The following is a 25,000-nucleotide window of genomic DNA, read 5'->3' on the forward strand; positions in this document are numbered from 1 at the left end:
AAGAAATATGCAATTGCTATACTTTATGCAAAATACGATAGACATATGTAGACCATTTCTACTCACTCCTCCCTGTTCTCTTCTAAACGACTTTTATTTTTGTTCTCTCCATGCCTGGCAGTTCTCTCACCCCCCCCCCCCACCGTCGTCCCTCCGTTTCTAACGCCCTCCTCCCCCTCGCCTCTCTAACGAATTTAGTGATTAATGATCAGCTGATTGAGTCAGAAGTGAGTCAGAAAATACTCACCTGTACGTCCAACACACTTCCTTTTTTTCTTTCTTTCATCCTTCTTGCTTTTTCTTTCTCTTTTTTTTCTCTTTTTCCTTTTTATTTCTTTTTCCTCTCTTTTTTGTGTGTCTTTTTTTACATTTTTTGTTGTGACGTAATAGTTGGCTATATTTATAAATGTCAGCTGACTCATCGAACGTTTTTTTAGGCTTCTTGAGGAATTTATATCTATAAGTGTTGTTCATAACGTGGGTATTTATCGATGGGAATTATATATAGCAAATTTCTTAACCGTGATTCATTATCTATCTTTACCCATTCCTTTTGACGGATTGTTTATGGGTGACACAATAGTTGTTTATGTAGGATGCACATCTAATAGATTGGTGAAGGAGGGTAAGAGAGAGAGAGAGAGAGAGAGAGAGAGAGAGAGAGAGAGAGAGAGAGAGATGGAGAGAGAGAGAGAGATAGGTAGATAGATAGATAGAGAGAGAGAAGGGAGGGTACATACTAAAGAGAAGCGCTTCATAAGGATGAAAATGAATATCGAGAGCGAGAGAGAGAGAGAGAAGGCAGAAAAAATATAGACAGAGGAAGGTCAAGCAAGGATTCCAACCAGAAAAAAAATGGAACAAAACAGAAAAAGAACAAAAGTCTGAAACGAAGAGAAAAAGAAGAAAAAAAAATACGCAGCGAAATAAACGAGGGATAGGATTCGCGCTTGGAAGGGGACCCCGGACTCCACGCCCTCCCCCCTCCTCCTGTGCCCCCTCTAACGCCCCCCTCCTTCGCCAGCGCCTGCAGTGACTGGTGGCCACGCCCTTACTCCCTCCCGCGCATCCTGGTATTTTCAGTGATATTGTTTGATCGCCGAGGAAAGTGGTTTTGTGCCTGTCTGATTATCTATTTCTTTCTTCTCTCTCTCTCTCTCTCTCTCTCTATCTATCTATCTCTCTTCTCTCTCTCTAGCCTCTCTCTTTCTCTCTCTCCATTTCTTCTCTCTCTTGCTCTCTCCCTCACTCTTCTTCTATTTCTCCTTCTCCTTCCACATCCGCCATCTCCCTCTCCCTCCTTCACGCCCACCTCTTGCCTCCTTGATTATCGATCCTAGTGATTACAGGAAGAATTATTAAACAAAATTGTAATTATTGTATATTATTATCATTATTACTATTTTCATCTCCATTACCGACCTACCATGAAGAAGAATCAAATAAGAATCACAATTACCGTGCCTTGTTATCATCACCATCTAGTTATCTCGCCTTTTCGTTATTTCTCTCTTCCTCTTTGTGTCTGCCTTTCTCTTGTGTTACTGAAAGAGGAATCTTTGAAAAGGAAGCTACTGCTCTTAAGGTTCAGTATTTTTTTTCTTTTTAATTGTATTTGTTTCCATTGTTTTTTTTTTTTTTCATTGCGAATCTTATGCTTATTCTTATTCTCATTATTATTCTTATATTTATTACCATCAGCACTTCTGGTGAAAACGTTAATGATGGTAGTAATCTTTACAACAATACCAATGGCAACAACAACAGCGGAAAGACAACAGCTGAGCCAGCACGAGCGCCTCTGAAACAGAGCACGACCGCCTCTCCTCCAAGGTGACAGCTTGACCTCTTGACCTTGACCCAAGGCGATGCAAAAGAGAACAGCACACCTCTCTTTCCCTCAAACTAATCGACAGCGAAAAACAGAAAAAAAACACAACCACTACAGCATATATATATATATATATATATATATATATATATATATATATATATATATATATATATATATATATATATATATATATATATATATATATATATATATATATATATATATATATATATATATATATATATACATTAAAAATTGATCGACTTTTAGCGGGAAACAAAAGAGAAACACACACAAAAGGCTGACGAAGGTGGGTCGTGAACCGCGCATGCACAGTAGACGGATCGATGGAGAGCAGGTAACGCCGCGCTGCTTGACCTTTATTTGGAGGCGTTCTCTGTGACCTCGGCTCGCTTGGTCACGTGATTATCTTCGCGTTTGGTAAATGGTGGATTATACATGACCTGAATTGTTTTCGGTATACATTAGTTGGATCTATTGATTTATTATCATCATTATCAAATATTCTTGTTTTTATTTTTTACCATTCTTGTTATTATTATCATTATTATTATTATTGCCATTGTTATTATTATCATTATTATTACTGTTTCTCTTGGTTTACTATTATTGATATTATTATTATTATTATTATTATTATTAATTGTTGATGGTGGTGGTATTGTTAATATTTTATTACTAATATTATTATCATTGTTATTACTGGTAGTAGTAGTAGTAGTAATAGTAGTAGTAGTAGTACTACTACTATACTACTACTACTATCACCATTGCTGTTTTAATCATCAATAGTAGTAGTAGTAATTATTAATATGTTAAATTATCTACTTATCACCCATGTGTTTCGTAGCATTATTGTCATTATTTTTAGTATTACTGTGCTAATAAAATCCTTGTATCATTGTAAACTCCCTTTATGATATAGTCCTTCTTCGCTCAATCAGTTTCTTCCTTCATTTGCTTATTTTTTTTATTCAGTTACTTATTGATTGACTCATTGGTGTATTCATTTGCTTCATTTATGGAGTACACAGAAAACAGTCTTCGATCCGTTCACGTTGGATAATGTTTCTTTCGGGTCCTCGAGAGGTGGGCTTCGTATTTGCATTTTGGGGGAGTCGTCATGTTGGGATGTGAATGTTGGAGTTCTAAGCATTTTTTTCTTTCCTGTTTTACTGTTATTCTGGGGGGGGGGGCTGGATCATCTGGTTATTCCTCAGTCATTCTTCATTATGTCTTCGCTAACACCGTTCTTGTCACTCTCGCTCCCTTTGGCGGCCGTCAGAGCGGCGAGTCTTCCCTGTCATCGCCTTCTGACTCGCGGGCTTCGACTCCCCCGGGGTACCACAGCCCCACCGGGTACCAGACGTCGGCGCCGTCCACGCCCGACGGCTCGCCCAAGCAGCGCCGCAAGAAGTTCTTCCCCGCGAAGGCCGCCGCCGCAGGAACCCCGAAGGAGGCAGCTCTCAGGGCCAGGATGGCGGAGGTGACGGTGGAGGCCTCCCAGCGGGGCAAGGCGCCGTGGCCGCCGCGGCAGGAAGCCCCCAGCCAACGCGCGGTGCCGCCATGGGCCGAGCCCGACGCACAGCCGCCGCCGCTGCCGTCGGCCGTGTACGCTACCATCGCGGCGCCAGCCTCGCGCCGCACCGCCGCCAAGCCCGCGGGCCCCACGAGCACCCGACCGCCCCCCAACCGGCCGTCGCCCGGCGCCAGCCCCGTCGCGCCGCGGAAGTCCCTCTTCGGCACCAACCTGTCCCGCAGGGCGCTCTCGTCGGAGTCCCTCGCGCGCCCGCTGCCCTGGGCCGACCAGATGAGGTCCAGGACCGACTCGCCGTCCAGGGCGCCGCGCAAGACGCCGACGACGGACGCCTCGCGCTCGGAGCCTCACGAGGGCCGCCGCTCAGAGTCCCTCGGCCAGCTGGACCAGAAAGCGTCCGACGCGAGGGGCGTTGGCCCAAATGCGAGCGAAGGGCGTGCCGCTGGCTCCGTCCCCCAACCCGCAAGCGAGGGCGCGGGCGGGCAGGGTGCCAGTGCAGGTCAGGGCGTCGGGCAGCAGGGCACACCCGCACAGACCCCCGGAGGCGCCGCTCGCACCACGGTCGTCAAGCAGGAGGCCTCGCACTTCGAGCAGCGCACCGTGACAATGGTCAGTGTCAAGAGCGAGGCGGAGAGCAAGTCCGTCGTCGCCGCCGGCACCGCAGCTGCCGCGTCGGGGCCGGGATCCCCGACACCCTGGCGAAAGGCGAGGCCGGCGGCCGAACCGGCTGGCAAGGCAGCTCCTGCGCAGCCACATCAGCAGGAACAACAGAAGCAGCAGCAGCAACATCAGCAACAACAGGAACAAAAGCAACAACAGCAGAAACAGCAGCAGCAACATCAGCAGGAACAACAGAAGCAGCAGCAGCAACATCAGCAACAACAGGAACAAAAGCAACAACAACAGAAACAGCAGCAGCAGCAGCAGCAACAACAACAGAAACAGCAGCAGCAGCAGCAACAACAACAGAAACAACAACAACAACAACAACAACAGAAACAACAGCAGCAGCAACCGCCATGGCGCAGCGCGAAGGCAGAGGCGAGTGCAGCCTCAGACCGCGAAGGCCCACCGTCTGCGGCTCCGAAAGGAACCGAACCCCTCCAGCAGGCGCCGTGGAGGAGGCCGTCGGTGCAGCAGGACAAGGAAAAGGAAGTCAGCGCTGCCGCACCTGAGTCACTTTTGAGGAAAGAGCAGGCTACAGGCTTGCCTCAGCAACCTCAGCCTGCTTCAGCGCCCGCTCCGCCCGCTGCTGTATCCAAGCCGCCTCCCCCAGCAACCCCTCCTGTTTTGGACCCTGTAGATTCTGCAGTCAAGCCAGCAGCTCCCTCGGTTAGTGCAGCCAAGTCAGCAGCCCCTTCAGCTAGCGCTGTTATGTCCGAAACTTCCGCTCCGGGTACGAGCAAAGGTGCAGCTTCCACCCCTGAAGCCACGCCTTCCACGTCGACTTCCGCCGCAAGCAAACTAGCATCTCCCGCTCCTCCTGTGAACAAACCCGCCTCTCCTGTGCCTGCCGTCAACCAAAAGGCTTCTGCCAACCACCCTGCATCCCTCGCCCCTGCTGTCAGCAAACCCGCCTCTCTCGCACCTGCTGTCAACCAAGCAACATCTGCTCCTGCCAGTCAGCCCGCTTCCCTTGCCCCTGCTGCTAGCAAGCCTGCCTCTCCTGCCGTGAAGGAGCCGGCAGGCCCTTCTCCAGCGCCTCCCGCCGCAGTCAAATCATCCTCGCCTCAGCCCGGCCCAAGTGTCTCGAGACCTTCCCCTTCGGCGGATTCTCGTGCACCCGCGTCCGCCCAGAACGAGCCTGTTGGCAGTAAGGCAGGGGCGCCGCCGCTGCCGCCGCCCCCCGCTCTCCTGGTGCTGTCTGAGCTGTCTTCCGCCCGCTCACCCACGCCGCCGCTGCCGCCCAAACAGACTGCAGCTGAGATCATCTCCGCGCCGGCCCTGCCCCAGGCCCCTAAGCCCGCAGTCATATCCACCACGCCGCCCATTTCGGCAGGTGCGGCCGCTCCCGCCCCGCTGAGACCTCCTTCCCCCTCTGTGCCGTCTGCCCCGAAAGCTCAGTCGCTTCCACATCAGCTGCCACCCCTCCGTCGGCGCCCTCGGCGGCTGCGAGCGAGGTAAAGTCTGCAGCAGCTCCGACTGCCTCCGAAGCCAAGAGCATGTCTGTCGTGGCCCCGCCGCCGCCTGCTACGGCGCCGCTGATCCCAGCGCCTCCCCCGGAGCCCGAGAGGAAAGTGAAAACCCCCGAGCCCCCGACGGCGGCCGCGAAGCCTCCCGACGCCGGCCAGGAGGCACCCAGGCCGAGCAGGGCCCCCGACACGAGCGTCCCTCCTCAGCCGGAGTTCCCTCCCCCACCCCCCCTGGAGAAGGACGAGGCCCCAGGCGAGACAGCGCTACCTCCTCCGCCGGGCTTCCTGCAGGAGGATAGAATAAAGCCGCCGACGTCCATCCTGACCAGCATCCAGGACGAGGACGAGAAGGGCGAAGAGGCCGACGACCTTCCCTCCCCCGAGTACGTGCGCCAGTCCGTGAGCAAGCGCATCATGGCCTTCGAGAGGCACTCCTCGCGGGACGAGGACTCTCCTCCGAGGGAACGCCCTGCAGCCTCCGGCCCCGTGCGCCCTGTCGCCCCCTGGGTCAAAAGGACCTCCTCCGGCCCCGTCCAGCAAGCTGGCTACTGGGACATGACCTCGCCCGAAGACCAGCCGGAGGACGCATGGCCCGACCCGCCGAGACCCCCCCACGAACCCGAAGCAACGAAAGCCCCGGCCAGACCAGTGGCGTCGACGAAGGTACAGAAGGAGGTATCTAGAGGGTAGTGGATCGCGAAGACCCCGCCTCGTCCTTACGCCTGTGTGTGCGTGTGCCGCGTCGATGCCTCGCCTCAGTCTCGCTCGTGTGGTTCCTCTAACATGCAGTTATGTTATTTTTGCATGAACGATCTAGCAGCCCTCTCATGACCCTAGCATAACCTCCAAGGAACCTCCATCGATTACAAACTCATCATAGCCAGTCTAAGCTTCCTGTATCATCATATTATGATCATAGACAGCACATAGATAAGCTTACAGTGCCGACCCCATGTGTGTATTGACTTTTGCGTGTTATTCTAGTGTCTTTTAGATAAGGCATGTAAGCATGTCCTGTAAAATAATTCGTACGTATCGACACAATAACATATTTTCGACTTTTCTCGTGTGACTAATACGTTTTTTTAATTTGTTCTCTAATCTGCTTAATTTATTTTTCTACATTTCATTCGTGTGTTAGTGAACGTATACCTGGAGAAAGGGAAATGCAGCAAGTTGAAAAAGAAACTTGCTTATCATCGTGTGCATGTAAGGGGATATTTTCCATACATTTCTGCATTTCCTCCTTTTCTGACTACTAGTATCCCCGATAAAACAGATGAATAAACATGTATTTTGCTACGCAGGTAAGGTAAGTGGGTAGCAAGCTATAAATATCTATCTAAATTCTCCCTTGCAGCATGAAAGAAGTGATGTTGGCAGTGGAAACGTGTTGGCAGTGTGGTGGGAAGAGACGTGTAATTTCTAAATCTAAATCTTTTTTTTTGCCTCACTAACTTACATCCCTACTTGTGTCGATGAATCTCCCCTCATGGCCGTGAACGTTTTCAACAAAGCTAGTTTTTCTGCTGAAATTCCACATACGAGCGCGGGTCATTTGGCACCGTGCCACCCTACCTCCCTCTCCCTCCCCCTACCCCACTCACCCCCCCTAACCTATCCGTAAGTCAGGGCCACAACGAGAGGCATTTCTATTCAGTTCTTTTATAGAGATTTAATGAGCTCTAATAAGCTCTAAAAGGGGGGTGGGGGAATGGTAAGCTTTCCTTTGGCTATTCGATAACATTCCTTCTTCGGGTTTTTAAATACAAGAACAATAAAAGTGTCATGACGTACAATAGTTGCTTCTCTCTGCCTTTGTCTCTCTCTCTCTCTCTCTCTCTCTCTCTCTCTCTCTCTCTCTCTCTCTCTCTCTCTCTCTCTCTCTCTCTCTCTCTCTCTCTTTCTCAATTTCTCACTTTCCCTCTTTCTCTCTTTCTCTCTTTTCTCTCCCTCCCTCTCCATTTCTCTCACTCTTCTTCCTTCCCATCCCCTTTCTCCTTCCCTTTCTCTTTTCTCCCTCCTTCTCTCCCTCCCTCTCCCCCCCCCCCTTCCTTCCTCCCTCCCACCTTTCCTTCCCCCCTCCCACCTTTCCTTCCCCCCTCCCACCTTTCCTTCCCCCCTCCCACCTTTCCTTCCCCCCTCCCACCTTTCCTTCCTCCCTCCCTGCCTCTCACACTATGACCCACAGCCTAGCCAACACCCGAGAGAAGAAAGCGTTGTCAGCAGAGGTCAGAGAGTGTTGGGAGGCAGGGAGAGGTGACACACACACTCACGCTCATGTCTCAGCCACCACATGCGAGAGAAGTGTGAGTGACGTGCCCGCGAGATTTTGTGTGTCATGCGCTTTCATTCTTAACGATTTTGGAGTCTTTCCAGCTGGTCGACTGATGGCCATTCGTCTTTCTTTTGTAGGCCGAGGCTTTTATTCTTTTATATCACGAACTGCTTTGACATTCTTTAGAAAGACGAAAAGAGAAATTATTATTTCATTTTTTTTCTCATTCTCGCTTATCCTTTTTATCGCAAATCACACTGGGATTATAAGAAACGTGTTAAATGAATTTTCAGTCACGAAAATTTACGTAAAAACTGTTGTGATTTGTTTTCTCTACGTCACATTTTTTCCCTAATGAATGAGTCTGAATATTTCGTACGTATTTTTTTCTTTATAGTAACATTCATTTGGAATTGAGAGACATCTTGCGGTGGTATTTTCTACTCTTTCTCTTCTATTTTTTTCTTCTTTCCTTTTGCTTCGTCTTTATTTCATTTGCTTTTTGGGGCTTCTTGTTTCTTCTTGTTCTTCTTCTAGTACTACTACTTATCTATTTTCTTCTTCCTCTTCTTCTTTTCCTTTTTGTTCTCCTTCTGCTACTATTACCACTACAGTTACTTCTTCTTCTTCTTTTATTTCTTCCTCTTCTTTCTTCTTCCTTCTTTTTTCTCCTTCTTCATCTTCTCATTTTTCTTCCCCTTCTTCTTCTTCTCCTTCTCCTCTTCCTCCTCCCCCTTCTTCTACATCATTATCTCCTTCGTCACTTTCACGGTGATAATGACAACCACCCTTTTTACCCCTGCTCTCTCCCTCAGATCCCGGCAGCCCCTTCACCGCCTCCTGGTCTCGCCTCCTCCGCCCCGGCCGCTGCCCCCGCCGCCGCACCGCCGTCTTCAGGGAAGGTCTTGCAACCCCAGGAGCCTTCCCCTGCAGCTAAGGTCACCGCCTCCCCCCACGCCAAGGTCACAGGGCCCCCCCCGCGCCCGCTCGTCCAACGCAAGCGCTCCACGTCGCTCGGGGATTATCGGGCTCACTACATCACTCCCGACGGTCAGTTGAACGCCCGTTTTGCGAATGGCGGAGGCGAATTTTTTTTCTGCTTCTTCCTCTTCTTCCTTTTCGTCTTCTTCTTTCTTCTTCTTTTTCTTCTTCCTTCTTCCTCTTCCTGGGTATATACTGGTATATTTACATACATATATATGTGTGTGTGTGTGTGTGTGTGTGTGTGTGTGTGTGTGTGTGTGTGCAAGCATTCATATATGCATACATACACACACACACACACACACACACACACACACACACACACACACACACACACACACACACACACACACATACATACATACATACATACATACATACATACATATAGATAGATAGATGGATAGATATAGATAGGGGGGAAGGAAAGGTGGGAGGGGAGAAGGAAGGGAGGGAAGGAGGGAGGGAGAGAAGGAGGGAGAAAAGAGAAAGGGAAGGAGAAAGGGGATGGGAAGGAAGAAGAGTGAGAGAAATGGATAGGGAGGGAGAGAGAAGAGAGAAAGAGAGAAAGAGGGAAAGAGTGAGAAATTGAGAGAGAGAGAGAGAGAGAGAGAGAATGCTTGATTTAAAAATCTTCTTATTCTATTACGAAGCCTTTTCATGATCGTACTTATACAAAGGTTGTTTCGTGTGTACGCTTATATCAGATTTCGATCGCTACTTGCACGCTAAGGAAAGGTTTAGTCGAGTAAATTTGGCCTTGGGAGAATTCTTTCCTACTATTGTTAGTTTTATTTCGGATATCGTTTCTGTCATTGGCAAGTATTCCTTTCCAGTTCCCTTTCTTGAATACGTAATTGATTAGCTTTGAGACACCATGTCTTTAGATAATCAATGGTGTGTTGATGTCACAGTTTCGTCACGTCAGCCATCCTCATCACCTCAAAAACTCTGTAGCCTTATACAAGCAATTTTCTCTTATAACAAGCCTCTAAAAATAAAGCAATAACAATAAATGCTCGTTAGGGGTGATGAGGAAGGAACGTTAGTGATGATACAGACTTTATTTTACCTGACCTGTGACGTCCACGCCACCTCTGTGTAGTCACGTGTTTAGTCGGCACCGTCGAGCATTCTTGCCAAGTGGAGTAATTCTAAATTTAATTCTAAGTGAAGCTGATGTCGTTCTCCTTTCCCCTCCCTCTCTCCCCTTCCTCCTCCTTCCCCTTACTCCTCTCTCGTCTTCCCTCCCCTTCGTTCTCCCCACTCTCCCTCTCTCCCTCTCCTCCCGTTCCCTGTCTTTGTCTGTGTCCCTGCCATTGTTTTTCCCTTCCGCACTCTGCCTGGCTGTCTGGCTAAACTTAACTCTCTTCATTCTTGCTCTCTATTATTTTCTTTCTGTTTATCCACTTTCCGTATGCCTGCCTAGCTACGTTTTCCTCAAATCTCAACTTTTTTTCTTTCTTATACCTTTGTCCTTCTCTCTCTCTCTCTCTCTCTCTCTCTCTCTCTCTCTCTCTCTCCTTCATTCTTTCGATTCCTTTGCTCATCCCCATCCTCTCTCACTCCCTCCCCCCCCCCCCTCTCTCTCTCTCTCTCTCTCTCTCTCTCTCTCTCTCTCTCTCTCTCTCTCTCTCTCTCTCTCTCTTTCTCTCTTTCTCTCTCTCTCTCTCTCTCTCTCTCTCTCTCTCTCTCTCTCTCTCTCTCTCACTCATTCACTCTCTCTCTCATCGTTCAGAGCGAGTGAGAGAGAGAGAGAAAGAGAGATAGACAGAGAGAGAGAGAGAGAAGAGAGAGAGACAGACAGACAAACGGGCAGAGACAGACGGACAGACAGAGAAGGAGAGGGGGGGGGGGAGAGAGAGAGAGAGAGAGAGAGAGAGAGAGAGAGAGAGAGAGAGAGAGAGAGAGAGAGAGAGAGAGAGAGAGATTGAGAGAAAAGAGAGAGAGAGAGAGAGAGAGAGAGAGAGAGAGAGAGAGAGAGAGAGTAGAGAGAGAGAGAGAGAGAGAGAGAGATACAGAGAGAGAAATCCGATAAATGTAATCACAAATCCTCCCACATATTAACTTCCTCCGATCCTAAAAAATATGGAAATATAAAAGACAAGAAAAATACCAGTAATAATGAATAAACCAATAAACAAATGCATGAATAAATAAATAGATAGATAGATAAATGATAACACAAAAAAATCGACATGACGTCACTTCATCGATATATACTCAAATGGGGAATGAAGAGTGGGGGGGGGTGAAGGGGGGAGGGGGAGGGGAAGGGGGTGGCAGAGGGCCGGTGCCAAAGGTGCCAGAGAGGCGGGACAGGTGGGGTAACTTCCCGAGAATAACGCGACACACAGCTTGCGACACAGTTATTTGCCTAAGTGTTGAGGGTGCCGGCAAGAATAATTTGAATATTGCTATTGTTGATATTGGTGTTGCTGCTGCTGTTATTTATTTTATTTTGTTTTTTTTTTGTTTGTTTTGTTTTAATGTTATTGTCATTATTAGGTGTTTTTATTATTATTATTGTTGTTGTTGTTATTATCATTATCATTATTATTTTGTTCTTATTATTATCAATATTATTTTGTTTTATTATTATCACCATCATCATCATCATCATCATCATCATATTATTATTATTATTATTATTATTATTATTATTATTATCGTCGTTTTTATTTGTTACGTATATCTTTTATGTGTACGTTTGCATTTGCGCATGTGGCTCTGTATGTATGTATGTCTTTGTATGTGTAAGTTTGCTTTTGTCTTTATATTTGTAAGTTTGTTTCTGCGTGTGCGTCTCTGTGTGTGCGTATACCTTTGTAGTATATGTTTGTTGTCCGTGTGTATTTGTGTATTCCTACATACGGATGTGTATATGTTAACGTGTGCGTATTGGTGTATGGGATCATGCTACATAGAATCAGGCGAAGGTGAACTGAGATTCTATGTGCGTGTGTGGTATTCCTGGTAGGAATTCTATTTGGCAAGTTGGATTACATTTGATCAACATCGGGAATATCCTGGTAAGAGTTTTAGATTTGGTGGACATCGTTATAACCAGAATTTCAAATGGTTTATGATGATAAAATGATATCAGATGAAAGATCAAGTGATTAATCTTGTGACGTTATTCACAAAGATAATGATATGGGTAATGATGAAATCATTTATGAAAATAATAATGACATTACTGATATCAAGAATAACAATGATTGTAAGACTACTACTACTAGAGCTACTACTATTTCAACTATTACAGCTATTACTACTACTAATACTATTATTGCTATTAATATTACTGCTATTCATATTTCCTCTACTAAAACATCCAGCGTAGGAACGATCACTCTGTCGGCCCCAAATGTCATAATTCATCATCATTATCCGTTTCACTTTTTATTTGTTCATTTATTTTTAACCAAGTAAAAACCTCCAGCTGATGCCACCGAGAGGGTTATGTTATGCCAAGGACGTTCTTATAGGCCTACTGTTAGCGCGAGGGATCGTGCAGGTGCCTGATATAGGCCTAAGCTTTTTTTGCGTGGAAGGTTGTTTGTAATTCATGGCGTTAGAGTTATTTTCGACTTAAATGACTCATAGGGTAAATGGCTTCGTTTTAGCACTTCTTTTTTCAAGAGAATTATATACGTGTGTGTGTATATATGTATATATATATATATATATATATATATATATATATATATATATATATATATATATATATAATTTTATTGAAAAAAGAAGGCTATTGACGTATGCAACGCCAGAACACGTCGCCACTGACCACTCACCGCCCATGCCCCTAACCCCCCCCCCCTTGTTCTCACCAGCAGAGCCCCGCCGAGGAGCCAGGATGCCTGCCGACGGAACCCCGGCCGTGAGCCCCACCCCGACCCCGGCCACCCCCACCCCTAAGGAGAGCGAGGACCCCCTGTTCGACCCCTGGTGTGACCCCAAGAATCCCAAGGTCATCAATTTCCAGGTTAGTGTGAGGATATTCCTCCTTTTTTTTTTTTTTTTTTTTTTTTTTTAATGTTTATGTTGTTTGGTCTTGGAAAGATGTGCGTATTTTATTATCATTATTATTATATTCTAGATGAAATAGTTTTTTGAACATAGACTCAATCATAAATCTTACTTGTTTGGGGACAGTTAATGAATAAATACACATTAGAAAACATTAACCCCCCATCGTTTCTCCCCTAACCCCACCCCCACCCCCGCCCCCGCCCCCGCCCCCACCAGGACGTGAGTGCCGCCGCCTTCAAGATCAAATCAGGCATCATGAACACGCCCTGCACTCGCTCTCACATGTCCAGCATTACCGACATCGAGATTTACTTCAAGAAGGAGTTCAATCAGTTCACCGGAAGCTTCAAGGTGGGTAGGGGGGGGGGTTGTTTCTGTTCCGCTCTTCTATTTTTTTTCCTCTTTCTCTCTTCTTCTCTCTTCTTCTCTCTTCTCTCTCTCTCTCTCTCTCTCTCTCTCTCTCTCTCTCTCTCTCTCTCTCTCTCTCTCTCTCTCTTTTCTCTTCTCTCTTCTTCTCTCTTATTCTCTATTCTTCTCTCTTATTCTCTCTCTCTCTCTCTCTCTCTCTCTCTCTCTCTCTCTCTCACTCTTTCTCACTCTCTCTCTCTCTTTCTTTCTCTTTCTCTTTCTCTCTCTCTTTATCTTTTCCTTTTCATATTTCTTCTATTTTTTCTTTCTTTTTTCTTTGTCTTTCCTTTGTCTTTTTTTTAATGTGGAAACAGACATAGAGACATAAATTAACATTTGAGGAAAGAGAATGACGGACAGATTCAAAATGAAGTAGACGAAATCTCTACTCAATTCCAAGAACAAGATGGATAAACAAGTAGATAGAAAAAGATAGATCGTCAGTTAACAAATAAACGGTTGAAAAAAAAAACACAATAACACACAATTTTTCAGGAACCATGTAGATTAATTACACAGAGAAATAGACACAAACACACCCACACGAATACACACGCACACGCACACGCACACGCACACGCACAAGCACACACACACACACACACACACACACACACACACACACACACACACACACACACACACACACACACACACACACACACACACACACACACACACACACACACAAACACACACAAAATACGAAGAATAAAAACGCTACCCCCCCCCCCTTTCCAGGAACGCGGTGCCCGTTACACACTCCTGATGCTGAGCGAGAGCCAGAGGAAGAAGGGCGTGATCGCAGCTTCAGCAGGCAACCACGCCCTCGCTCTCTCCTACCACGGCCAGGACCTGGGCATCCCCGTCACTGTGGTGAGGATATGGGGCGGCGACAGAGGCAGAGGGGAATTTATTATGTGCATATGTGTCTCTCGATTGATGGTTGATTGAGGACTTTATGATTACTGTGCTGTGGGCCTTGCTTGATGATAGTAGTAATAGTTGAACAGTAACGTAGAAGTACTGATAAGTTGATAATAATGATGAGGATAATTGCGTAGCAATGCCGATGATATTATCATTTGTTCTTAACATCATTTTTGTAAAGTTGTTATTATGGCTAGCTTATTATGATGGTGATGATAATGAAGGTATGGTCGCTGGCTAAAGTAGGAATGGATAAATTACAATAATAATGATATTATCCATGATGATACTGAGGAACATAATAACAGTAACAAAAACTAACCAACCCCCTCCCCACAGGTGATGCCCCTAGTGGCCCCCATCATGAAGGTGCAGGCGTGCCGGCAGTACGGTGCCAACATCATCGTCAAGGGCAGTGACATCGGGGAGTGCCGGGAGATCGCGCTCAAGATGGCCAAGGAGCAGGACCTTCTGTATATTAATGGGTGAGAGAGGTAGAGGGCGAGGGCGAGGGGGAGGGGGAGAGGAATAGGAGGAGGGAGAGGGAGGATGGAGGGAGGGAGTGGGAGGGGGAGGAGAGAGAGGGGAGGGGGAGGAGAGAGAGGGGAGGGGGAGGGAGACAGCGAGAGAAAGAGAGAGAAAGAGAGATGAGGTGAGTTGAAAGAGAAAGAGAAAGAGAGAGAGGAGAGGAGAAATAAAGAAGGCAGGAGGAAAGAGAGAGAAGAGGAAAGAGGAAAGAGAAGAGGACACTTCCTTATATGTATGAGAGAGACAAGGAAAAGAAGGAAGAGGAGTAAGGGAAATAGGGAAGGGAAGGGAAATTACGTGGTGGGGGAAGAGAAGCAGGGGTGATGTGGGGAGAAGGGTGAGGAGAGGTGGGAAAGATAGAGGTCGAGAGAGGAAGGAATGAGCTAGGCAATAGAGAAAGAGAAGAGGAAACAGAGTAAGAAATGTAGGCAGATTAAACACGAGAGAGGGCGAGAAAGAGCGAGAAACAAAGAACACTAAAAATGGAAATATTCTTTCATCCAGACGAGCGTTTCTCAGCAAATATTTCCCAAAGCAATAAAAATTTCGGCGAATGCACTGCATCTTTGCCAGAATTTGTGTCCCTTCATTGCGCAACGACCTTGTTTTCTTTGGGTTGCTGTTATCTAAAGGTTAATTCAATTATTCGTCTTGTTTTAGAACTTATTCCGTATCACAGTGAAACAGACCAAGACTCTACTAAAAGCAGTTTGCTATTAGAAAAATCGCTAAACACAGTTTATTAGTCAGCCTAAATCCCTGGCTATTTCTGGTACTCAAACAGCAAGGTTAGTCTTTGGTTATGAGTCACCATATGCTAAATTAACTCAGGGATGAGTGTACCCTCGGAAATATTTGGTTGTTAGTCAGAGAGGCCCATTTTTGAATCGGGACGGTAGCGTGTGCGTGAGTCAGTGAATGCTTTCGATGGCACAAGGTCTTTGTTTTATATATGTTTGGGACTTGGAATGGAATGAATATTATTAACAAAAGATTTACAAATATTTAAATGTATTTACGTGTATTTGGCATCACTTTTAGTTGTTTACAATCATATTCTGAATATAATAAGTATGACTGCACTATTGCATAACCCACAAGTCACTCCATACACAAAACAAAGAAACGACGGTCTAGTTCTCCTTCGCTTTATAGAAACGCCGCAAAAGAATCATATACCAGCTTACACCCTGCTAACCTTGGAACCATATATGCAAGACTCCTGAATGAAAGCGTTAAGCCTCTCCCCTCCTGCAGATATGACCACCCGCACATCCTCGCCGGTCAGGGCACAATGGGGCTGGAGATCGTGGAGCAAGTGCCCAACATCGACGCCGTGGTCATCCCCGTGGGCGGAGGCGGGCTCATCGCGGGCGTGGCGCTGGCGGTCAAGGCGCTGCATCCACACGTGCAAGTCATCGTAAGGATTATATATTTTTTTTATCATTTCTAGATGTGTTTTTAGTCACTGGTGTTTTTCTTATAGAATGTAATCATTTTTCCTGCTTTGTCTTTGTTTTTTTTTACTCTAGATTATAGGTGTTCTTTACTTTTGCCGTAGAGGACTCGGTTGTAGGAATCATAGATGGCTTCCAGGATTCCAGGATGAGGAGTGCGTTTTAGTGTCTCAGGCAAATCGTCAATGATATTCTGGAACCTGACCTCGGCCCTGCGGTCTTAGCCTCCGCCGGGCCTTCTTATTTGCAGGTCATGCTACTTTTAGCCTCTCATCCACCTCCCTTCGTAGAGGATTAATCAGTATTGCGAAGGCAGTTCAAGATTACTCTTTTTCTTCTTCTAATTACCCCCCTCCCTCCGTATATAATCAATAAATAATTCATTAATCCAGAACGGAAGTTTACAAAAACAAATATATATATATATATATATATATATATATATATATATATATATATATATATATATATATATATATATATATTCCTAATTTCTTTCTCTCCCCCTTTCCTCCGCCAGGGCGTAGAAGCCGAGCGGTGTGCCAGCTTCAGCGCCGCCCTCAAGGCCGGCCATCCCGTCTACGTGAAGGCGGAGTCCACGCTCGCCGACGGCCTGGCGGTGCCCAAGGTCGGCGTCAACGCCTACGCCACGGCCGCGCCGCTGGTCGATAAGGTGGGTGTCGTGGGTGGGCAAGGGTATAGTAGGTGGGCGAGAGTAAAGAAGGTGGGCGAGGGTCTAGTGGTTGGGAGAGGGTAAAGTGGGTGAGTGCGGGTATGGTAGGGGCAGGAGGATTATCATGTGGGTAAGGCAGGTATAAGCAAGGAGAATATGTTAAGGGCGAGATGGGTTTATTAGGTGGATAAACGTTGGGAGGATGAGTCCCCTGACTCTCAATCCAGACTCAAGTCCGGGATTATTGCCCTTTCGGCCACTTCTCTAGGCCTAGGAATCAAACCTTTTATTTCCACGGGCAGTGAGGATTCTATAGTGTATGACTGTCTGCAATTTCTTAAAAGATATTTGGCAGTTATATCAGTAAAATATTTTAAAGACGCACCTAACCCGGGGGAGTACACCCGTAATGAAACCAAAACGAGAGGGTCCGAGGCTAAGTCAGGGCAGTGGAACCAGGGCTTAAATGGGGAGGGTAGTTGGGTAACGGAATGTATTGTAGGTATTGTTTGGGCGTAAAGAAGGTGGGGAGCGAAGAATGTGGGGCATGCGGGAGGGAAATTGAAATGTAAGATAGAGAGATGGCTAATGGATAAAGGTTAGAAAAACTAAATGTGCCAGACATCAAGGGTCATATAGTACAAGATAGAGGTATAAGTAGCTTGGGTGGGCTCTAGGGTGAGAAGGAGGGTAGGTAAAGGCAGGGTAGCGCGAGTTAGGTAGGGAAGGATGTTGGGTAAGTATAGTAAGAGTCAACGTCAAAAATTTCCTGTTGGATATGTGAGATGGGGAAGCGTAGGGTAAAAGAGGGTTAGTAAGTTTTGAGGTTAGGGTACGGGTGGAATGATCACCTTTTGTCACTTTCCTTTATCTTAGTGCCGAGTGGGAGGCTTTCTCTTGCATTTCGCGTCACTCGGTCCCTGTTATTCTAAATAAATCATAATTAATATTTACAGATTACATAGATTATATAATTAACAACCTATATGCTCTTCCAACGTGTGTAGATTCTGTTCGCACACCTAACATGCCCCACACTGTACACGCCCGTTAACAGACCCCTCCCCACCAGGTGGTGACAGTGCGGGAGGAGTGGATCGCCATCTCCATCCTCCGGCTGGTGGAGCACGAGAAGGCCGTGGTGGAGGGAGCCGGAGCCACCGCCCTGGCCGCCGTCCTCGCCGGGGAGCTTCCCGAACTGAAGGGCAAGAGGTGAGCGTCCTGCGGGGGGTCGGGGAGGCTGGCCAAGGAAGAGGTGCTCTGGAAGCGCCTGGCGTGAGTCCTTTTGAAAGTGGGAGATGATGTCATTTTCAGTTCATTCATTGGTTATTCTTACCTAGTACTTCTTAATGAATCATTGTTCCTTATTTACGGATATATAGAGAAAACGAGGGTTGTATAATGTTTACATATATACTTCTTAAGATAGATAGGTGTGTAGAGCTCGCATACAACAGTGAATCACTTTATCTTGTAAGATTAACATACGTCACTCACTTTTAAATGAAGGGTAAGAGAGATATAAGAGACAAAAGGAAGTTTTAAGAAGCTTGCAGTTGCTTGTGCAAAATGCATCGCACAGCATGTGCCTGTGCGTCTCTATCGAAGGAAGAACGTGCTTTTTCATGATATTTTCATGTTTTATTATATTTCTTATATCCGTGGTAAAACATTGCTTCTACTAAACCAATTATACATCGATAATAGAGCTTGTTTTTAATGACACTGCACAGGGTTGTAATACCATTATGCGGAGGCAACATCGACACCACCATCCTGGGGCGCTGCCTGGAGCGGGGCCTGGCGGCGGACGGTCGCCTCGTCAAGTTCACCGTCACCGTCAGCGACAGACCCGGAGGTTTGTGCGGTGAGGCTAGGTTGGCAGGGGCGTGCGCGGGCGGGGGCGCCGCCGTTTTGTGTATCTATGTGTATCTCTGCACATGAGTGTGTTAAACAAAAGACAGGCACGCACACACACACACACACACACACACACACACACACACACACACACACACACACACACACACACACATACACACACACACACACACACACACACACACACACACACACACACACACACACACACACACACACACACACACACACATATATATATATATATATATATATATATATATATATATATTTGTGTGTGTGTGTGTGTGTGTGTGTGTGTGTGTGTGTGTATGCGTGTGTGTGTGTGTGTGTATGTGTGGGTGTATGTATATATATATATATATATATATATATATATATATATATATATATATATATATATATATATATATATATATATATATTATATATATATATGTATATATGTATGTATGTATATGTATATACTTATATATATGTATATGATATATATGTATATGTATATTTACACACACACACACACACACACACACACACACACACACACACACACACACACACACACACACACACACACACACACACAAATATATATATATAAATATATATATATATATATATATATATATATATATATATATATATATATATATGTGTGTGTGTGTGTGTGTGTGTGTGTGTGTATGACTGTGTGTGCACAGACACATAGACACATATGCGATGAAGTAAGTAAGTAAGTAAGACCATGCACTTTGCACTGCACAGTTTATGTCCCTTCCTTCTCCGTCGAGTATCAATCCAGTCCCGAGTAAAACAACGTTTCTTTTTCTAAAATTAGGTTAAAACTACTGTACTTGTTATTACAACGCGCCAAACACACAGGTATTGCTGAACTGACAAGACTGCTGGCCAACTTAGGCGTTTCCATCAAGGATATGTTGCACGAAAGAGCCTGGATTAAAAACGACATCTTCAGTGTTGAGGTAAGAAATCAAGCCTCAGCTAAATAAACAAAAACAGCAAAACCTTAAAGCGAGATATAGTTGGGGTTCTGTGTTTACTAAAAAGCTTTCGAAGCATTATAAAACATAGGGTTGTGGCTGTTTTTTTTTTCTTCTTTTTCTTTTTTTTTCTTTTCCTTTTGTCTCTCTTTTCTTTCATATTTTTTTCTTCATATTCTTCAACATATGTTGTTGTGATAACAACATTGATGATGATACATCAATGATGTATATTCGAAATGGAGATTGTAGTGGAGCCACATATGTGTTTGTTTTTTCTCTGTTGTTTCCCAGTTTATTATATATTATTTTTTTTTATTTACGTCACATTATTTTAGCTCCAAATGGCAATGTGCACAGTATTGGATCTCGTATCATTTGTGGCTTTACTTTACAATACTAACCTGGTATACTAATGTTTCCAACCATGCCATGGTTGAGTGATCCGTAGGACGAGTAGTTACTTGGGGGGATATATGGTGCATCTTATTGTGTCGCACTGAAGAAAGGTAGCATGAATTATTTACCTTTTTTTCCTTATTAACTTTCCTTTGGGAGAATTGATGTTTGGAAAATACCGTAGTTGTTTTCAAGATTGTCATGAACACCAAAGTGGGACTGTGAATAAATATGACCAGCATGAGGTCCTCCATGGCAAGGCAGTGTTTTATAGTATTATTTTCCATTAACTGTAGTGTGTAAAAATATGTTAGACTAATTTGAGTTGAGTGATTGAATAAACTAGATACCCTCACAAAAGATACCCAGTTAGTTTTCTTGCGTAATCTGGCAGTAATCAGTTTATCGGTTAAAATGACGGGATAAGAGTAAAAAAATATATGACAATTGAGGCATTAGATCCATAATTAATTACTAATTACTATGTCACGCCTGAAACTCCGCCGTTCAGTGATAAAGTTCCCTTGCGTGACTTTGATTCGCTTCCACCGCCCTTACCTGACTGGATGCCGTTCCTAACACGAACTGTGGCCCACCTCGGAGATACGAATGCTCGAACTCTCCACTGTGAGGTAAACACAAACCCACAAGGCCATAGATGTGACATATATGGAACATACAACTTTGGCAAAAAAATATTTTGTACTAAAATGATTTTTAAAAATCGACCATCTTCTAAAGGCTTGATCCTTTTTTTTTTTCTTCAAAATTACCAAAATGACCGATGAAACTCTTGATTATACATGTTGTCAACCTGTGCTTGAAAGACAGTTTTTTTTATTAAAGAGATAGTCACAATTTACAAACTCAGTAATGCGTTAGAAAAGACAGGAAAAAGAAACACCGAATCGTTTTTATTCGTTTTGTGGTTCGTTTATTACAAACTAAATGCCTGTAAAGTTTGGATTTATTCATATACAGTATTCCTTATATTTCTGTGTGCTTTTATCAGATATATAACATTTGTGTGTTTGGCTTTTAGTAAAATTAGAAATTTCATATAATGTGCTTATACTTATAGAGTACATACATGTAGAGTGTGCTTTTATATGAGGTGCTAGTGACTGGTAGCTTTGCTAGTATATGCAGACTAATATCAATTGCTAATCATTTATGTTAACTAGGGAGATTATATTATCCACAAAATATTGTATAATAAATTGAGGAATAATCATGAAAAGAAAATAACCCAGAGGGATGTATATAACGGATTAACATTAAATTCCGCAAGGAATGTCAGGGAAAGTTCATTATATAATGTGATGGGAGAGAAAAAAGTTTTTTTCCTTTAAAATTACCATTAAAATAAAACGGAATGTATTTCATCGGTTTCTGTAATTTGAAAACACATTGAAAAATGAAACCTCATTCCCCATCACTATTGCATAATGACCACTCAATCCTTGCATAGTTGATTGGTCCCTAACACACAAAACACGAGTTCTGGGGAAGGGTCATATTAGGAACAAGGAGTAGGAAAGAGAGGGATAGGGAAAATAGCAAAAATGGGCTAAGGTGATGGGTTAAACCCCTTGAAGCTACCCTAGCAGGGTGAAGGTTCTGAGTAGGTGAAGCATGCGGTGGTGTCTCTGGTGTCTCGCAGGTGAAGGTGCTCTGTGAGACGCGCGACAGGGACCACTCCGAGGAACTGCGCTCGGCGCTCCACCAGCGCTACAAGATCCTCCGCTTCGGCAGCCTAGCGGTCACGCCGGCGGACGCCTCGCAAAGGGACTAGCTCTTCCGTCCGTCCGCCTCCTCCCCACTCCCTCCCTCTTCTTGCTTGAGCGCTTCTCTCTCTTTCCCGTATGACGCTTTCCGTTGTTATTGCTTTTTATTGTTGAGTGTGTTTGCTGCTTGTACTTACTTGCGAGTTGTGTTAGTTGCGCATGAGATATGTCGTTTGTATTCGTAAAAAGGCATGTGGGAATAGATTTAGTATTTATCATTATTTATTTGGATTTTATGTCTGCTTTACCTGTATTATACATTGATGGATTTGGTGTAATATATTCTCTTACAGACCAGTGGAAACGTCTCTGTGTTTATTTATTTAATACAAAAGGACAAGAACACCGCATGTTTTGAATTTTGAACGTACACAAGGACGGTGCGAAAAGCAGTATTTGATTATAATACGTCTGCATCTACTGCTGCAGCTTTTGGTCTGTTTATGTAATTATATGTTTATACGCCTTTGCATATATGTATTGATTTATTCCACCCTATAGGCATGGGATGTGTTAAGAAGAGTGAGAGAAAGATGTGTATGTGTATGCGTGTGGGATGGTATGTAAAAGAGAGAGTGAGTGCGAGATAGAGAGAGAGAGAGACAGATAGAGAGAAAGAGAGAGAGAGAGAGGGAGAGAGAGGGAGAGAGAGGGAGAGGGAGAGAGAGAGAGAGAGAGAGAGAGAGAGAGAGAGAGAGACAGAGAGAGACAGAGACAGAGAGAGAGAATGGGAGGGAGGGAGAAAGAGAGAGAGAGAGAAAGAGAGAATGGGGGGAGGGAGAAAGAAAGAGAGAGAGAGAGAGAAAGAGAGAAAGAGATGGAGAGAGGGAGTGGGTAAGTGAGCGAGTGAGAGACAGACAAACGGTCGGACGAACGGACAGAGTGAGAGAGAAATAGAGAAAATTGGTGAGACAGATAGAAGAAGAGAGCGACTGAATGCGTAGGAGAGGAAGAGTAGAGAATAGAGAAGAGGAGATGAAAGTATTTTCTTTTTTATTTCTTTATTGCACATCGTTTTCAGCATAGGTATTAAGGTAACAATTAATTCTGGAATCAGATCTAAAAAAGAACATGAATTCTATGTATATATATATATATATATATATATATATATATATATATATATATATATATATATATATATATATAAATGTTATAACTTTCATGACACTCCACGCTTTGTAGAATAGTAAAGCATTTTTTGTTACCCTATTGACCACAAGATATTAAAATCATATTATTTCCTTTTTGATCAAGGAAAATATACTCTTTGCTATCAGTTTTCTTTGTCGTATGGTTGATGTTTCTTTGTTTTTGAGAAAATGTAATAAAAAAACGTGGCCTATACTTATTAAAATCTCGAATTAATTTTAAAGGAAGCATTAACCAGTACAGTTAATTTCAACAAAAGTTATTTTACTGGACTTTAGGTTATGTACTTTGTAAATCGACAAATATTGTTTTGGCCAAATACCAAAACCTAGGATTTTGTTTATGGACCGGTAAGTAAACATAACATGAATTGGCCAGCAAAATGAAATTCATTTATCACAAATCAAGTTCTGTACCCATTAGTCACAACCGTATAAACTATATCAACAATCAAAAAAAAAATGCACTGAAAAATAACCTTTCTTGACCTTGTAATTCCACCAGGTGAAGGTCATGGCGGAAACTCGAGACTATGAGCATTACCTGGAGCTCCGAGCTGCCCTGTGCTCGAGGTACCAGCGCGTCCGCTTTGCCAATGCCGATCAGATCCACGACTAGCGTAAGTCCTCCTGTAGCTTCCGGGAAAGAGAGTGGAGCTTCTTGGCTGCCGTGAATTCTGTATAAAACCTGATATTCGTGGCTAATTTGAGACTTTGTATTATGTAGTCTTTGGATAATAGGGAATCGTGACTGTTTTTTTTTTCTTGTATAAAGCTTTCAAGAAGGAGATGATGATTTATGTCTACTAAAGTGGTATGGCAGCCCTCTGTAGGTAGAGAATGGAGAGATAGAATATTATGTTCATAACAAGTGTTCGTAGATCATGGTAGATCCAGTGGAGGCGAAACCCTTTGATTTGTAGGTCTCAGAGATATGTAGCCTTAGAGAAGCAGGCGCATAGTGTCGGATTCACAGCTAGTAAAGAGACAATTATTGATTTAAGAAAATAATCTATAATCCTTTGCAAAAGCTTCTTTTGAACGTGTCTAATTATTAAGACAATAAACAGCCAGTGACTATTGAGAAAAGAATGAAATGCAGCATAGGGAGATATGTAAATGAAAGGCAGTTTTGCAGTTAATGTGTTACTGATTACAGTACTTTTATTTAATGGATTAGGATGCAGTATTGAATAAAACTGAGGACAGTTCCGGATATGACGTCTGGTGTATGACGGCTGGACCAGAGATACCCAGACAATGACGCGACTGTCCCTGCTGTGTGTGTCCTTGCGCCTTTTGTATGACCCTCTTTTTCCTCGACAGCTGCCCTGCTTTATAAAAAAAATCTTACCCCGTTACTTTTCTCTTTTTTAATGTATACAAATAGATGTTGGAGTGCTTAGTATAGTCACAGTTTTGTTGTGATTATTATAAGCTACAATAAACCTTGTTTTTTTTAGTAGTACCTTTTAATGTGGGTTTTTCATATTTTAAAATATGTAGTGTAATCTTAGATCATTCAGAGCAGCTCCTCCATCTGATGGTGGAACAAAGAAAATAATGATAATTTAATATATATAATACCACTATGAGTATTACTTACGTGTGAGCATTAGAACGAGTATGAATATTCTAATGAGGTTTTATGAAAAGTGATTGTGAACGTACATGATTTTACATGTATAAGTGTGAGAGGGTATTATTGCCCACAAATAAAATAATGATCCATGGCATCTCCTATGACTGTATTCAGTACAAACAAGACCATTGCAAATGCAAGCCACGTATGCAATAACTCTGTGATCAGGAGTATTTCCTAGCTTTTCCTACCGTCTCATTTATAATACAAATAAAAAGGGAATGGACTTCTTTTGAAGTTATATTTTGCTGCTCATATTAACATGTAAACGGTCACATTAAGAATAACTTGTACTTCAGATTTATATTTAGACTGCAAA

At 44.0% G+C, this 25,000-nt stretch overlaps 3 protein-coding genes across 4 annotated transcripts in view; all 3 read left to right on the forward strand.

The window, feature by feature from the left end:
• Window positions 1–5,554, forward strand: part of LOC119573966 (histone-lysine N-methyltransferase 2D-like) — a 13,142-nt gene extending 7,588 nt beyond the window's left edge. Inside the window, exons 3-4 of the mRNA XM_037921067.1 lie at window positions 3,141–4,274; window positions 4,305–5,554. Of these exons, the coding sequence (XP_037776995.1) occupies window positions 3,141–4,274; window positions 4,305–5,516 (2,346 nt within the window). The 3' untranslated portion in view covers window positions 5,517–5,554. The remainder of the gene's footprint in view (window positions 1–3,140; window positions 4,275–4,304) is intronic.
• Window positions 5,524–25,000, forward strand: part of LOC119574423 (L-threonine ammonia-lyase-like) — a 19,494-nt gene continuing 17 nt past the window's right edge. The window contains exons 1-13 of one of the 2 annotated variants that reach the window (XM_037921642.1): window positions 5,524–6,199; window positions 8,618–8,852; window positions 12,629–12,777; window positions 13,041–13,175; window positions 13,974–14,108; window positions 14,502–14,647; window positions 15,948–16,110; window positions 16,668–16,820; window positions 17,893–18,032; window positions 18,554–18,678; window positions 19,584–19,684; window positions 21,765–21,964; window positions 23,545–25,000. The exon at window positions 23,545–25,000 is cut by the window's right edge and continues 17 nt beyond it. In XM_037921642.1, coding sequence (XP_037777570.1) covers window positions 5,555–6,199; window positions 8,618–8,852; window positions 12,629–12,777; window positions 13,041–13,175; window positions 13,974–14,108; window positions 14,502–14,647; window positions 15,948–16,110; window positions 16,668–16,820; window positions 17,893–18,032; window positions 18,554–18,678; window positions 19,584–19,684; window positions 21,765–21,896 — 2,259 coding nt within the window. In that variant the 5' untranslated portion in view covers window positions 5,524–5,554 and the 3' untranslated portion in view covers window positions 21,897–21,964; window positions 23,545–25,000. The remainder of the gene's footprint in view (window positions 6,200–8,617; window positions 8,853–12,628; window positions 12,778–13,040; window positions 13,176–13,973; window positions 14,109–14,501; window positions 14,648–15,947; window positions 16,111–16,667; window positions 16,821–17,892; window positions 18,033–18,553; window positions 18,679–19,583; window positions 19,685–21,764; window positions 21,965–23,544) is intronic. The other variant, XM_037921643.1, reaches the window with a different exon arrangement.
• Window positions 23,924–25,000, forward strand: part of LOC119573967 (spermine oxidase-like) — a 20,172-nt gene continuing 19,095 nt past the window's right edge. The window contains exon 1 of the mRNA XM_037921068.1: window positions 23,924–23,958. Within this exon, the coding sequence (XP_037776996.1) occupies window positions 23,924–23,958 (35 nt within the window). The remainder of the gene's footprint in view (window positions 23,959–25,000) is intronic.

The sequence above is a fragment of the Penaeus monodon genome, chromosome 6 (genome assembly GCF_015228065.2).
Source record: "Penaeus monodon isolate SGIC_2016 chromosome 6, NSTDA_Pmon_1, whole genome shotgun sequence".
Classification (NCBI taxonomy): Eukaryota; Metazoa; Arthropoda; class Malacostraca; order Decapoda; family Penaeidae; genus Penaeus; species Penaeus monodon.